We start from the raw sequence: 14,727 nt of genomic DNA on the forward strand, positions 1-14,727 counted from the left end.
GGCTCTAGAGCCCTGCTTATTGAAATATTTTATTTTGTGCCTTTGTCTCGCCTTGTACTAGACTTTTACCTAGTGCCTTCACTGCAGCATGCTGTAAATTGAGGTAGGATATCATACCAAGGACTATGTGCTAGCTCTCTTGCTGTCTGGGGACATCCACCAGCTCACAAATGTCCCTGACCGCTTGGAAGCTGTGACACTGGGAGAGGTCTGGTGACTCCTGTGGGATCAGAATGGAGTGCCTTGCTGCTCTGTTGGCAGAAGTGAAAGCTAGCCAGGAGGCCATGCAGGCTGGACAGAAGGAACTGAAGCATGAAGTGGAAGCATCTCAAAAAGAAATCAGAACAGTGTTGGCACTGCAGAGGAGCCAGCATCAGGTGAAAGAAGATCTCAAAGCGGAGGTGAAGTCCAGTCACTTGGATATTAGAACTGTGCTTGAGGAAATCCAACGAGTAAGAGAAGAAATGGAAACTCGATTAAATACTCAGGCTGATTTGGTCTTACTGATCAAAGAAGTGAGCACCAATTTAACATGTGTAGACAAGGCTTTCCAGAAAATGGAGGAGAGGCAGAAAGTTTTTACCAGCCTGCATCTTTCTTCAAGAGAAAATGTTGAGCAAGGATTTTTCTTTGAAAATTGCTTACACAAGGCACACATGAGTTTTGAAAAACCTGTGGAAGCTAACAGTTTGGATGAGGAATGTGAAAAGAAGGTGCTTAGGGGTAAGACAATGGTGACTGCAAAAGTGTGGGGAGAGCAGCGAGGTTGTTCCTGCCTGTGCTTGTCAAGTTGTTTGTTTAGGCTATTTTGAATGCTTTTAAGAAATGTTGTTTTGTTTTGTAGAAATTGACTCTCTTGTTTAAATAAAATAATTTCTACCTAGCGTAAACATTACTACACAGACCTTCCTAGTACCCGATAAGGAAAGGAAGGCTTCAGGTTGGCTCTGCAAACCTAAAAGTGAGTGATAGATGTTTCTTCTGGTAATCTAGAAACAGTGCGTGAGATAGAGAGGCTCAGGAAAACAGCGGTACCAGGCGAGTTCTGAGATAGCCAGCAGCCAAGTATGATATTAAGTACTAGGCAGTACTCCAGCACTTAGATGTAGTTTTGTGGCACATGCCCTGATGTACAGATATTTGTGTATGTCTTGCTTTTTAACATCTATTAACTAGAGAAGCTATGTATGGGTAACAGTTTGCTTTATGGAGAAGCTTGGGAGGGGTCTAACGTTCTCCTCAACCGGAATCGGCTGCTGCTATCTGTGTAGCAACTGTAGAGGGAGTGGGAGGATTTTTGGACCTTTTCCAAAGTCATGGGGTATTCTTTTTGCTAGAAAGATATAAAATATTCTGTGAATGATTCAGTGGTAATAAGGTTTAGTCTTTGCAAAATCACTGCTAATATTTGTTGTTGTTACTGGTACGAAGAAAGATAGGAGAACCTCTCCTATGAGGAAAGGTTGAGGGAACTGGGCTTGTTTAGCTTGGAGAAGAGAAGGCTCCGGGGAGACCTCATTGCAGCCTTCCAGTACCTGAAGGGAGCCTATAAACAGGAGGGGGAGCAACTGTTTACGAGGGTGGACAGTGATAGGGCAAGGGGGAATGGTTTTAAACTAAGACGGGGGAGGTTTAGGTTAGAGATTAGGAGAGTTTTTCACCCAAAGGGTGGTTACACACTGGAACAGGTTGCCCAGGGAGGTCGTGGATGCCCCATCCCTGGAGGCATTCAAGGCCAGGCTGGATGTGGCTCTGAGCAGCCTGGTCTAGTGGTTGGTGGCCCTGCATATGGCGGGGGGCGGGGGGTTGAAACTAGATGATCACTATGGTCCTTTTCAACCCAGGCCATTCTATTGAAAAAAAAAAAAAAATAGGACCTTACATGGTGATTCTGTTCGGTTACTCTGCTACATGTTGTAATTGAGAATCTGATTTCTAGTCTTCAGAAATCGAGCATTTTTGGTTACTCTGCTACATGTTGTAATTGAGACTCTGATTTCTAGTCTTCAGAAATCGAGCATTTCAGCTAGATTGGGTACAGTGTTTTCGAGTCTGTTGGAGAGGAGTCCAGAACCTAACTTGAGGGTGGAAATTGTTCTGCTTTACATGTCTGACTGTATAAAGGTGTCAAGTAAAAAGGCCAAAGTGAGGGGGACTTGGGCTGGCAACCAATCTCCTCTTTAATTTAGAGTCCATCACTGATGTGTTGTATCAGTAATAAGACTCATGATGCTTTTGTTTTAATGAAAGCACGGCTTTTGTTTTGACATCACAGTATGCCTTCTATGCAAATCTGGAAACTATCTGTCATTGCCCAGAGGTACATGGGCCATAAATAAGCATTGATGTGTTGCTGGTGTTAATCCGTAGAGGCAGTTCATGCTACAGAGGGTTCATGCTAGCAGAGAAATGCTTTTCAACATGTGCTGTATATAGCACATGTCTGTGATAAAATTGGCAATAGGAATGTCACTGAGTTTCTCTAGTACATGTTTTTTGTTCAGTTTTTTTTAGCGTAGTATCCCTGGTTGGCTTGGTTGGATGTTTGGATGAGCTTCTATAAAAAGACGTGGTAGTCTGGGCACCACAATAAGAACAATGGTGTGAACCTGGCAAACTGATAAAGGCTGGCTGAACTCTGGAAATGGGATATCTGGAGTCTTGTGTCATTTGTGGTTACCTGTTGTGTCACTGTATTTAAATGAAATAACTTCATTAGGTAATAGTATGTGATGTAATTTTTTTCCCAGGAAAAAAATTGTCTGCAAACATTTTGTTCAGGTTTAATGCAGCTCTCTCAGGGTCCTACAACTGGATATAAAAGTAATTTCATATAGTTAATTAAATGATGACATTAGCATCTGTATCAGTGAATTTACCCAGTACCCTTAAATCAAAAAGAGTGCTCTAGTTCTTTGTTTATTGTAAGTGGAACATTCAGGAAGGGAGGTGGAATATATGAGAGAGTAGGAGTACGTGAGCCAGTAGGGCACGGAAGGACTGACTGTACATGTTTATTCTCCCATCTCTGATCTTTTTTTCCTCTCTCCTTGATTACTGTGACTTATGATTTTTGAAGGTTCTTCAGAAAGTAACCAGTGTTTTCCTAAACACAGTATTCTCCATAAGATTGCTGGAAATCTGATGTGGTTGCTCTCAAATGTGAACTGTCATTCATTTAAAGAGGTCTGCTGAAAAGTCTACTATAGCTGCACTGTGAGGAAAGAAATGGTCATGTTAGTTAAAATGGTGGTAAAAATAAGCTAACTAGAGTTAGCAGCCAAGCTTTATCTTATCCCTACAGATCTGTATTTTGATTTGGGTTTTGATGTTGATGTGCCTTTTAACAGCTCTACTGTTAAACTGCAAGATTATATGTTTCTAATTGAAAATATACCCTTTAACAGTCAGCATCTCTGAGAAGAAGTGTAGTGAAGTCTGCAAGAATACAAGAGCATCTGAACACGATAAAGCAATATGCCAACAGTTCTCTGAGAGATGGCAGAAAATGCTGCCTAGAGAGGATTTATTTGGAAAATTAATAGGCTTGGGAGGCACTTTATATCTGGTTCAGTAAGAGAGGCACAGAGGACATCAGTATTTTGGACAGGAAACTTGTTTTCAAATGCTTTGAAAACAAGTGAAGGGTATGCAAGATTGATATATTCATTAACAGTTGATGTGTCAGTCAGACTAATGTGAACTGAGAATCAGAGCTTTTGTTATTAATACTGTCTCCAGTTGTGTGATTGAACCTTACACTGCTGGGACTATTCTAGAGTCCTTTAGCAACCTTCAAACCGGGTGCTTGGGCTTCAGAAAGGATTCATGAGCAGCTACTTCTAGTTAGTTACTTTGTCCCCTGTTTTTCCGCATATCCCTATTTTTCTTTTCTCCAAATCTCACCTCTCAGTTTTTTTCACTTTATCTTGAAGAAATCTTGTTAAGTTGAAACTGTAAAACTAATCTGCTTAGATGTCTTCATTAAACTGCCAAGGGATATTTATGTATTGCATCAGCCTTTTATTGCAAAAGTGTTTGCTTGTTCCCGGTATGATCAAATGGGGAAGACTGGCCCTATCCGCACAGCAGCACTGTGCTCCCTTCACAGTCTGAAGGCAGCAGAGAAACGTGGAACCTCTGCGGTGTTTACGAGTCAAGCGCTGGATTATGTAATGTGGTTTCCTTTGACATGAGATGATTGTGTAGGGCGAAGGGATTGAGGTTGCAACATAACTTGGAATATTAAATTGACAATGTAATTCTTGGACCATGAATAGTGGCAGGGCAAACTTGAAATATATTATGTTTTAGAGCGTTGTTTAAAGTCTCATTCTTGTGACTGAAATTGCTGACACTCAGAAATGCTGCGAGACCTCATTTTAACTAACGTAATAAAGCTCAAACCTGAGCTGCAGAGCGGGGAGTTTTTGCAATTAAAGTTGTGAAAGGAAGAAAAAGGCTAAGTAAATGAAAAATGGCTTTCTATTCAGCAGTACTTCAGAGTGCAGGAAATATGAAATCCACATTGCAAACAAGTGGCCAACTCTTATGTTAGAAATAAGTTACTGGATAGGTAGGATGACAGATCTTGCATTTTATGAAAATATTTACTCAAAGCACAGTGTGAAGAGTATGCTGAAAAGTAAGCCACAGAATATGTGAAGGTGAGGATGAAGTGCAAAATGTATACAAGGTTATGGTGCTAGAAATTAACCTGGCAAGTGATAGTGCAGCTCTGCTCTCCAGTGCTACTGAAATAACCCTTTCTCCTTACAAGTATTTCAACAAGTGTTTATACTACTTTCTCATGTACCTGCCTTTTAAGTTTTGGTGGACGTCAACATAAGGTACATATTAATTAGTTATTGTTGTTGTTTTAGTTGACAAGGGCAAGCAGCGGAGTCCCAAGAGCTCGTGCATACAGACCCAAGCCTCCACAGATGTGCATTCGCCTGGCACAAAACCAGCTGAGTTGACACAGTACAAAACAAAATGTGAGACCCAAAGTGGAATCATCCTGCAGCTGAAAAAATTCCTGACAAGCAGTAACCAGAAGTTTGAAGCATTAACAGTTGTGATCCAGCACCTGCAATCTGAGGTAAAAACTCGCAGCTAATCAATTTTGGCTTTAATTTTTTAAGTCTTCTCAACAAGTGCTTCTGAAAATACTAATATACTGATACATGACATCTGTGTTTCCATGCCAATGATTTCTGTTTTCCTGTGGAGGTAACAGTAAGCCTGCTCCTGGCATCAGTTGGGCAGAAAAAATAAAAACCTTGAGACTGGGTTTTATGGCCTCTTTGCAGCCTCATATCCTTTTTAGAAGAGAAGTTTTTAAATGTTTGTTGTCAGAGAGCCCTTCAGGGCTGAGTACCTTTCCAAGTATATACTTCCAGTACTGCCCTTGTAGGAAGGACTAGTTTCAACAGATAATCTGCATGACCTTGCTTTGTTATCTGACACTGGGTAGAAGAGTATATAAGGGGTAGATATGTGTTTGAGCTATTCAGAATACAGTGTGAGTTATAATGGTTGTATTTATTGAATCCTGCATTATTGGTGGTGTCTTAAAATCATCAATATTTCATTTTAAAAAAATTTAGAAATGCACCTAGAATTCAGAGTGAAATTAATCTGATGTGGTTTAATGTTTATTTGTTCTAGTCTGTTTCGACATACATAATGATCTAATCAGTGTGATATTACACTAGAAACTTCTGATCTGCTTTGAAAACTTTTGAGAGAAGAAAAATCTGAAGTTCAGGAAACTACAACAGTTATGGATTTACACTGCAACAGTTGATGCAGGCTTCAATAGCAGTTTCTCTTGGATTTATAACTCATGTTCCAAGATTAGTATCAATTTCATTTCAGCTGTTCTGATATGTGGTGATTTTATAATCTGGTATACAAAAACATCTTGGAGTTGTCTTAGTATGCTGCCAGAAACATAACATTCTCTTCTTGTGGGATATCTTCTTGCTCTCATTTCATCTAAAAAATACTGTATTTAAAGTCCAAGTCTGGTTCAACTCAATAAGAGCAGTGTCTCTTAGCCAGTTTTGTGGGTTTGGTTTTTTAGACTCGATTGAAGTGCCTTTCCCTGCTAAGGAACTAGTTTAAAATCATCAAAGCAATTTGATAAAGGATTTTTGGATGCTTGTCATCTAATACAAAAATGTGAAATTTATATAAGAGATTGTCACTGCTAAACCTCTGTGCAGTCTTCAAATTACTGTATAATAAGCACCTTGATTTTTGGTAACTTTTATAAGTAAATGTCTTCGCCTAGATTATTTTCTCAAATATTTTGTGTTGCGACTTTTTAAAATTTAGGAATACTTTATCCATGTCATATTTAATGAGGAGAAGCCTGTCATACATATTTGATTCTTCCAGGCTATTTTACAGGTCACTTAGTCTAAACATTATTTTTTTGTTTAGACTAATGGAAATGGTTGTTAAAAAAAAAAAGTGGTGTTGAAGATGAGAACTGTGTGGAGGAAACTAGTAATTTTGCTCCTCCTTCCTCTTATCGTCTTATCCTTTTGCAGATAGAAAAAAAATTTTATTTCTATCTGATTTTATACTATTTGTAATCTTGGAGAGCTAAGTCTAAGCACGTGAAACTGGGCTAAATATGACATATTGATGTACTTTCATACCAGTTATTGATAGTAAGGTTGTTCTCTCCTTTCCCAGGATAAGACAATGCTTGATGAAGAGTCACTGTCTTTATCTTGTGTACTTCCCTTGGGGGTGAGAAGAACTCTTCTGCTATGGTGGTGTACGGAACACTCAGAATCTGGTAGTTAGCTACGGGGAACATCCTGTAGGATTTCTGTGTTTTAGGGAAGACTGAAGAGTTGTTTTGGTTTTGTGGTTTGATTTGGTTTTGTTTGTTGGGTTTTTTGGTGTTGTGTTTTTTTTTTTTCTTTCTGGTGAAGTGTGGAGTCTGGTGTAGCTAACTTAATCTCAACTGGCCATAAGTTTATTTTTCTCAAGTGTCTCTTGGGGACCCCTTGGGTGTAGTTTTCAAAACTCTTGGGGTAAACTTGGGGAGAAACTTGGAGTTAAGTTTTAGCTTGTAAGGCAGGGGCTCATAGATTAACTATTGCAGAGCCAAATGAAAGTAGCTTCAGCCTTTCTGGTTTAAGCAAAATACCATAAATCATGCTTAGCTGATTACATGAAGAACAAAGAAAGCTGTGCTTCCATTCCAGTAGAGCAAGTGTGAAGTGACACGATGCAGGGTAAGATGATAGAACAGCTTGCTGTAACCAGAGGAAGGTCCTGCTCCAGACTCCTCTGGTGCTGGTCTGTCCCTGCAGAAGACTGATTCAGCTTACAACTACCAGAAAGCTAACCCAGCCCAAGAGAGAGCAGCTGTTTGCCAGATTAGCGATGTGGACCATCCTAATGTGTGGTCAGAGCCAGTGCAAGGGTGAGATGGTGTTGAGCACAGGCTGCCTAATCAGATGGAGAAAAGAGCTGGAGTGAGCTGTTGGGTTGCTCGGAGGCTGTGCAGCCCAGCCCAAGCCTCTTGGCAAAACCTGCCCCAGCCCCTCCTGTTTTCCCTGCAAAGCTGAGTTACTGTGAGGTGATTCAGCTGTTGGGTTTGTTTGGGTTTGCTTTCAGGTTTTTTTTTGTTTTTTTTTTTTTTCTCCCCAAGAGGTCCCAGTGCATTTCTGCACAAATGTTTAAAATTGCTGCTTATGAGTTTATTTGATGTGGGATAGCTGCGAATAGAATCGGGAGTTGCTGGCAATGACTTCTTTCAAATATGCAGCCAGCCAATCTGGAGTGGTTGAGAGGCTGGTGTTGAAGGGTTAAACGAGATTGAGCAATGCTCTGTGCTGTTTCTAGCCCAGCAGGAATCCCTCACAAAACTGTGCCTGAGCTCAAACCTGTTTGTTGCAAGCAGGATCTTGGAGCTGTCAATATTAACAGCTGCCTCTGATAACACCTTCATGCTTGAGCTGTCAGGGTTTGTCCAGGGAGTTTCTGTGCTTAACTACTTTGACTGAGACTCTTCTGAATTTAAAAACTTTAAAATCCTAAAACCCCAATTTCTAACTCACAGGAGCTACTGTTGCACTAGGTTAATTCCAGATGGAAACCCTCTTGGCATCCAGAATACTTGATGGCATGGTCATGAGAATGCCAGACGGCACTGAGTTTTTCCATTGTTAGACAGCTGTATGTGCGCTGGTGGTGTTAGAAACACTTGTCAAACTGCAGGCTGATCACAAAAGCGAGCTTAGTCTTTCTAGACTACTGTGTTCCCCCGATCCCCTGGCAATTCCTGTGTCTTCATAACTATTTTCCTGTTTTTTAAGTTGAAACAAGAAAGGAAAAGTGGCAGTACAGAGTAAATGGTGAAGTCAGCCATTTACATTGTGCATGAAGTGCCAAGGAAAGCTATCTTCCATTAACCTTTAACTGCATTAAGCGCTAAAATTTGCACAATTGTGTTAGAGTTATTCTTTTAACTTCCCCTGGTGTTCATTTTGCATATTAATTTTGAATTTATTTCTTGTCTCTTCAGTGACAAGTGTGTTCACAGAGGCTTGAAAGGCACGGTTTAGCATGTCTGTAGCATGTCTGCAGCACTCCTGCAGCCCTGCCCTCTTCCCTTGCCCCTGTGTCTGCACAGGCTGGTGCTCGCCTGACCTTGAGGAGCCAGTTCAGGCATCCAGTCAGGAAGGAAAAAAAAAAAATAAAAAAAATTACAGTGTGTCTAGTTTTATAGGTCTGCCCATACCAAAGTGTTACGGGTATGCCCCCTGCACGGTGGTTGACTGGGGAAAGGAGTGGGGGTGAGGAACCACCAGTTCTGGGGTGGGGTGGGAACGTGTGCCCAAGAGGTCTGCAGCTGTGGGTAGGAGCCAGATGCTCTCTTGGCAAGGAAGAAGTCCCAAACTCAGATTGTTTCTGTGTTGTCCTGCAAAAGTACATCACCAGCTGATGAGACTGAGGCCATAGTGACTCCTGAGTAAGCCTCTGCTTCTTGGCTGCTGTGGCGTGCTCAGCCCCTTCGCCTGCCTTGGGGCTGCCCCCTGCAAGGCTGTGTGCACGCTGCAGCTGGGGTGGTTGAACCTCTGGCTTGCTGCCATATATAAACTCTTACGTGTTTGGGGGTAGGGAGGTGTTTGTTTTAGCAGCACAGTACTAGCTTGGTTTTAAGTCTGGTTTTGACTGTTTAAGGGAGATTTAGCTTTCAGGTGGAGAGGTAATGTATTGTTAGAGTGACTTGAACAGCTTTGCGACCGTTCAGAGTGTGAATTGACAAATATTAACTTTTCATCCTCTCATTTTAATGCATAAATTGCTACATTCAGAACTACTTCGGCCGTTTAAAAAATGGTAAAAAGATGGTAACGTGTTTGTTATGAACACCCATTTCTGTTCTTCTGGTTTAATAAATCTGTGTTTCAAGAGCTCTCGACAGATTCTGCCATAGAAATGAGCTTCAGATTTGTGTCTGTGCTACAAAGATGAACAGAAACTAAATTTCACTGTTGTGCTTCTCCTTGGTATGGTAATGGGAAGACTGGTATTTGCAGCTGAAACTTGACTTGGTAATGACTGTCGTGACGTCTTCAAGAAATTTCTCTCATAGAGGGAAATGACATTTGAGAGGCTGTAGAGCCTTGACAATAACATGTGAATACCACCTTATGGATGTGACACAGGAAGCAACATAAGTAATGTGCTAGAAATTGTATGACTGAAACAGGCTTCCATATTTCTAGGTAGAAATATAAATTAACCATTAGAATATATGAGCTACTGTAATTGGCATTTCCTGACATGTGGATGACTGTAAGAGTCAAGATACTAGTTTTCTTGGGAATTTCTTAGGACTTTAAAGAGCTTGTGGTTTTTTTTTTTTTTCCATCTTGGAATACATGGACACATGTATCAGAAAAAAATTGTCTTGGCCTTTGTGGGAGTTCATCAGAAAATGTTTCTATTTATCAAATAAGAAATGCATATCTAGCTTAGGAGCAGAAGTACACATTGCATCACTAAACCCAAAACCATTTATAGTAAAATGAAGAGATTTGGAACACTCATACTTTTGGCCTATAAATGAAAAATATATTGTCAGGCCTATTGTTTAGAGCAGCTGTCTTTGAGTTAAATTTATAGTTTTGATTTTCTAGAACCTAACATCAAAGTTGTCCAGTTCTCGTTAGGATTTTCATCCCAAGTGTACTTCTGCTCTTTAAATCTGGCTTCCCAAAATATGGGCATAACTTTTTACAAGAGAGAATAAGGATATTTAATTTAGGTATTTTTTTGCATTTCTTTAGATTAAAAAAATCCACTTGGAACCAAAGTAAAAAGGTAATAGATTGAATTTGAGAAATACAAATATATTCTGTTCAGTAAAGGAATAATAATGCAGTAGCTTCCCTCTGCAAAGCAAACGTAGGCTCTAGCAGTTTGCATCTGACAGGTAGCTGTTGGAAAGCAAGGAAGTTTCAAATGAATCTCAAGGTCCCTGTAACAGGTGGCTGCTGATGGATAAGAATATTTTTGGCAACAGGTTGAAGATTTGTGTGCTCTAACATCAGTTTAATCCATTAATTACTGTGAAACTAGGCTCTGGTGGAAATAAATTTTTAGAAGACTCAGTTAAGCAATTTATTGGGTACACCTGGGTACTCAGAATGGGTTACAGCTGGAGGGAGTCAGAAGTCCTGTCTTGTAGCTACTCCTAGCAAAATGTGTCTTGAGAAAAGACACCTTTGACTGAAACAAACTTGGGTGTTTCAGACAATGAGTGTGTTGCTTTCTATGAAAAAGCTGATTCTCATGGCTACTTTGTTATTTCTCAAAACTTTTTTTCAAGAAGATGCAGAATCACTGAGAGTAGCAACCTGATGTATCTATTATGAAATAAAAATTAATGGGAGCAGTTAGGGGAAGAAATAAAATAGTATCTTCTTGTTTCCCTCTTGTTTTGTACTGCCTTTTTCAGATGAAATTCTAAACAGCCTTTAAAATGGAATGACATAAAGAACATACTGTAATATTGTGCTCAAGCACAGGATCTCATATTCTAACATTTCAAAGAACTTTACAAAGATAATTATAATTTTCTAGACGTGAGAACTTCCATTGTGACAGTATAACTTATCAAAGCTGCGTGATATCTGATGGAGATGTTGTCATACTCAGATGAACTGAGACAACAAAGTCACAAAATACTGAAAAATAATTAATTGCTTAGGGTAAAATTGTTTTTTTATGAGATCAGAATTTTTTCGGAGAAGGAAGGAGTCATTCCATGTAACGAGTGGAAACTAATATGGGAGTTCAGAAACCCTGTAAAGTATGAAACAGGCTGTTACAGAAAACTTAAATAGCCCGTATTACTATATCTAGAACTAACTTTTGTAAAGCTATTGCATGAAGGTGGACATCACTTCTAAATGGAAAAACAAAAATCCCATATGAGCATAAGATCCCATATAAAGCTTGGAAAAGCATAAAGAACCTGCAAGTGTACGATCCGTGTTAAATATTAAGTGACTCACAGGAATCCTGTTTGGCTGGTTCTCAGCTTTAGGGTTTCGCAGACTAAACATCACGGAACAAATATGTGATTCTCCATAAATGTACCTAGCGAGTGATAGAAATAAAATATTGGAAATTACAGTGAGTCCTATTATCTTATGTGATTACATAAGCATTGTATTCTGAGGCTTGGTTGAATTCTGTTTGAAGTAGTAAGTCAAGGTGAAAACTGATTGCTTATTTAATTTGGTAAGAAGGCAATGCATAACATTAACAAGGCCAAGAGTAATTTGGAAATTCACTTCACTATATATTGATTTGAGATGGCTAATGGTATTTTCACTTTATTGCAGTAATAGTCTGGTGCTCCTTTCAAAAAAAATACATGGAGCAGAGGGCGTAAATCGTACTTGTTGTGCCGCTTCCTTGGCTCATTTCTTTAGCTTGCTTTTGTCTCTGATGTGAAAGTAATTACATTTCAGTGTTTTTTTAAGTGGGATGGGGGACAGGTGAGTTTAAAAAAAAAAAAAATCACTTCTAAAGTTGCTGACTTCTCATTAGAATATTTATTTAGAGGATTGGGTTTTGCCAGCAGAGAAGGAAGAGGGACTGGTAGAAATACTGTAGTATAAGGACCAAAACAGACAAAGCAAATGTCACACTGGAAAGCAGATATGAATGACCCTTTTGTTACCCCTTCATAATTGCCTCCAGAGTACAGCTGATGACACGAGTGACTGGAGTTTATGCACAGTTGTGACTCAGTTTCTAAATTACGGCCAATGATAATGCTTTTCATGACCGTTGCGGCACAAGGATGGCATTGACTCCAATTTCTGATGCTTTGTCTGTATATCTGCTCAGATGAGAAAGATGCATCCTGTATTAAGAGCTGTTGGCAACTGAGACTGCACCAGTATTAAATAGTCTGTATGGAAGAACAGGTTATCGTTTAACTAGGTTCATCTCCTGTAAGGGCTAAGCACTCATAGTACAGAGCTGCTTGCAAATAACCATGATTTATTATTTTTATTTTTAAGTTTGATTTTTTTTTTAAGGAGTAAGTGCTTGTGGTTTGAGCAAATGGCTTTCAAAAATCAGGCTTTCCTTTCACAGAATAAAACTGATTTGACGCTGTGACAGTAAAACACATTTAAGTGCTTCCCTTCTGTTTTATGCACTCTGAATGAATTTTATCTGGTCTAATAAAATGCTTTTCAAAGAAACATCATTATGTTCTGTTTTTGATGCTTAATGTTCTTCTTCCATAGGTCTTGACTCTTTAAATGACTTGTTTATAACATGTATTGCTGATAAAGCTAGAAGGCTGATCTACAGCTGTCCAGTTCAGAGCTGCTTCCACCTGCCAGTTCTGCCTGTGACAGGTAGAGGTGCTGCCCTTTGCCAGAGATGTGGAGCTGCCTGCCTGCATGCCGCAGAGTGCTCGGTACCAGCATCGTCTGGGCCCTTATGCACCTTCTCTGGGCAGGGACCATGTCGCATCCCAGCATTAAGAGGGGAATGTTTCAGTATGGTTGCTGTATGTTTGTGTCATGGGAAAAGTTCCATGAAACGACTTGATTCCCTGAGATATTTCAGGACCTAGAAGTGGGTTGTGTCTGTTCCTTTGCAATGTACTAGTGCTTTGCAGTTTTTGGTTTGGATAATGCATAATGCTGCTTCTGAACCTGTTAATAGAAGATGTAAGGCTTCACAGGAGTGCAATTTTGAGGAAGATCTGGAAACATTAATCTGAGGATGAAAAACTGAGTGAGAGGTTTTTGTTAAATGACGGAAGCTTGTTAAGAAGTTTGAAATGCCACAGAGCTCCTGGAGGAGGTGATACATTGCATGGGGTAGGCTAGGCAACTGTGATTGGTAGCTTATCACATAGATAGTTGTGTGACATAGCTGCTTGAAATTAAAAAAACCAAACACACACCCATCCCATATTTCGGTATATAAATGTGAACTTTCCAGTATTGGTTCTCGTGAATTCTTCCTTCTTTTGTATAGCTACAAAAGAGTACAGTTTGGAATGTGGTTGTTTAAAATGTGAACTGTGATGTGTGGATAATTACTACCAGATGGGCAGTGTTAGCTTATTTGGACATGCATACTTGAAGCCCGGTTTCTGCCATGGTTTGCTCTTTTACATCAAGTAGCTGTTGAAGGACTTGTAACTCTTAATATGGAGGAAAAACTTGCAAAAGGTGAATAGGGCTTTTTGGCCAGGCACAGCCTATCTGTGGCTCTCAGAGCCTTGACAGGCAGAGCATGGGGCTCCCACACCAGGATCACCTTGCCTGGCCAGCACCAGGACTGTGCTGGGAAACATGAAATACTTAGTCCGGCTTGTTGCGCGTCCTCTCAAAGAAGTAAGACTTGCTGGTTTGACATAAAACTGAATGCTTCTGGATTAGCAGTCAGCAAAGGAGCTGTGGGATGCTTGAGGAACATCCACCTGTTCCAGCTTGAGAACTGCTCATAACCTGAGCTCTTGGAGCTATCTTGTATCTTTCTCACATGAAGATTTGGTATAGGTATGTAGCCAGGAGGGCTGGTTGCTTGTGTGCTTGGTATAAATATCTTTTTTTGTTCATTCTGGGATGAGGACTTTTGTAGAGCTTCCTGCTTTTAAAGCAGAGCTATGGCAACTGTTCAGACATTGATGCATCTTCACCCTCATTTGTATCCAGAATGACCCAAGGCTTGTCTGTTTGAATCTCAAGCTGTAGCAAAAATACTTGGTTGCTAGGAAAAATACTCTTAAGCCTGTAACTGGGCTGCGTAACTGCCAGTAACACAAACATGAATGACACATTTTGTAATTTATTCCATTCATTACTTGGTCATTTGTGTCATCTTGAAACTGTCACATTCTCCAGCCCTCTATCTTGGATCTCTTTTTCCATCCGGTTGCAGTGGAGCATACCTCACCTTCCCATGTCCTTGTTATGGGGCACACATCCCTCTGAATTCACTTTTCAAATTTTCAAAACATGAAGGATTTTTAACTGCCTAATCTTCCACAGAAAAGAAATGTCCAATTCTCCTCCTTTAAACTGAGAATTTTTTGTAGCATCTGATAGCAGAGGTGCACGACCGTGATAGTGCCTGTGGCAAAGCTTTTGTCCACAAACTCTGTTCTTGTTCCTTCCTACAGCTTCCGTGTTCATGGTAAAGCTAATA

The 14,727-nt window shown here is 40.0% G+C and overlaps 1 protein-coding gene across 1 annotated transcript in view; it reads left to right on the forward strand.

The window, feature by feature from the left end:
* The first annotated feature begins 233 nt into the window (after positions 1 to 233).
* The window catches only part of MTUS1 (microtubule associated tumor suppressor 1), a 37,289-nt gene continuing 22,795 nt past the window's right edge, over positions 234 to 14,727 (forward strand). Inside the window, exons 1-2 of the mRNA XM_010082792.1 lie at positions 234 to 723; positions 4,884 to 5,101. Coding sequence (XP_010081094.1) covers positions 234 to 723; positions 4,884 to 5,101 — 708 coding nt within the window. The remainder of the gene's footprint in view (positions 724 to 4,883; positions 5,102 to 14,727) is intronic.

The sequence above is a fragment of the Pterocles gutturalis genome, unplaced genomic scaffold (genome assembly GCF_000699245.1).
Source record: "Pterocles gutturalis isolate BGI_N339 unplaced genomic scaffold, ASM69924v1 scaffold4250, whole genome shotgun sequence".
Classification (NCBI taxonomy): domain Eukaryota; kingdom Metazoa; phylum Chordata; class Aves; order Pterocliformes; family Pteroclidae; genus Pterocles; species Pterocles gutturalis.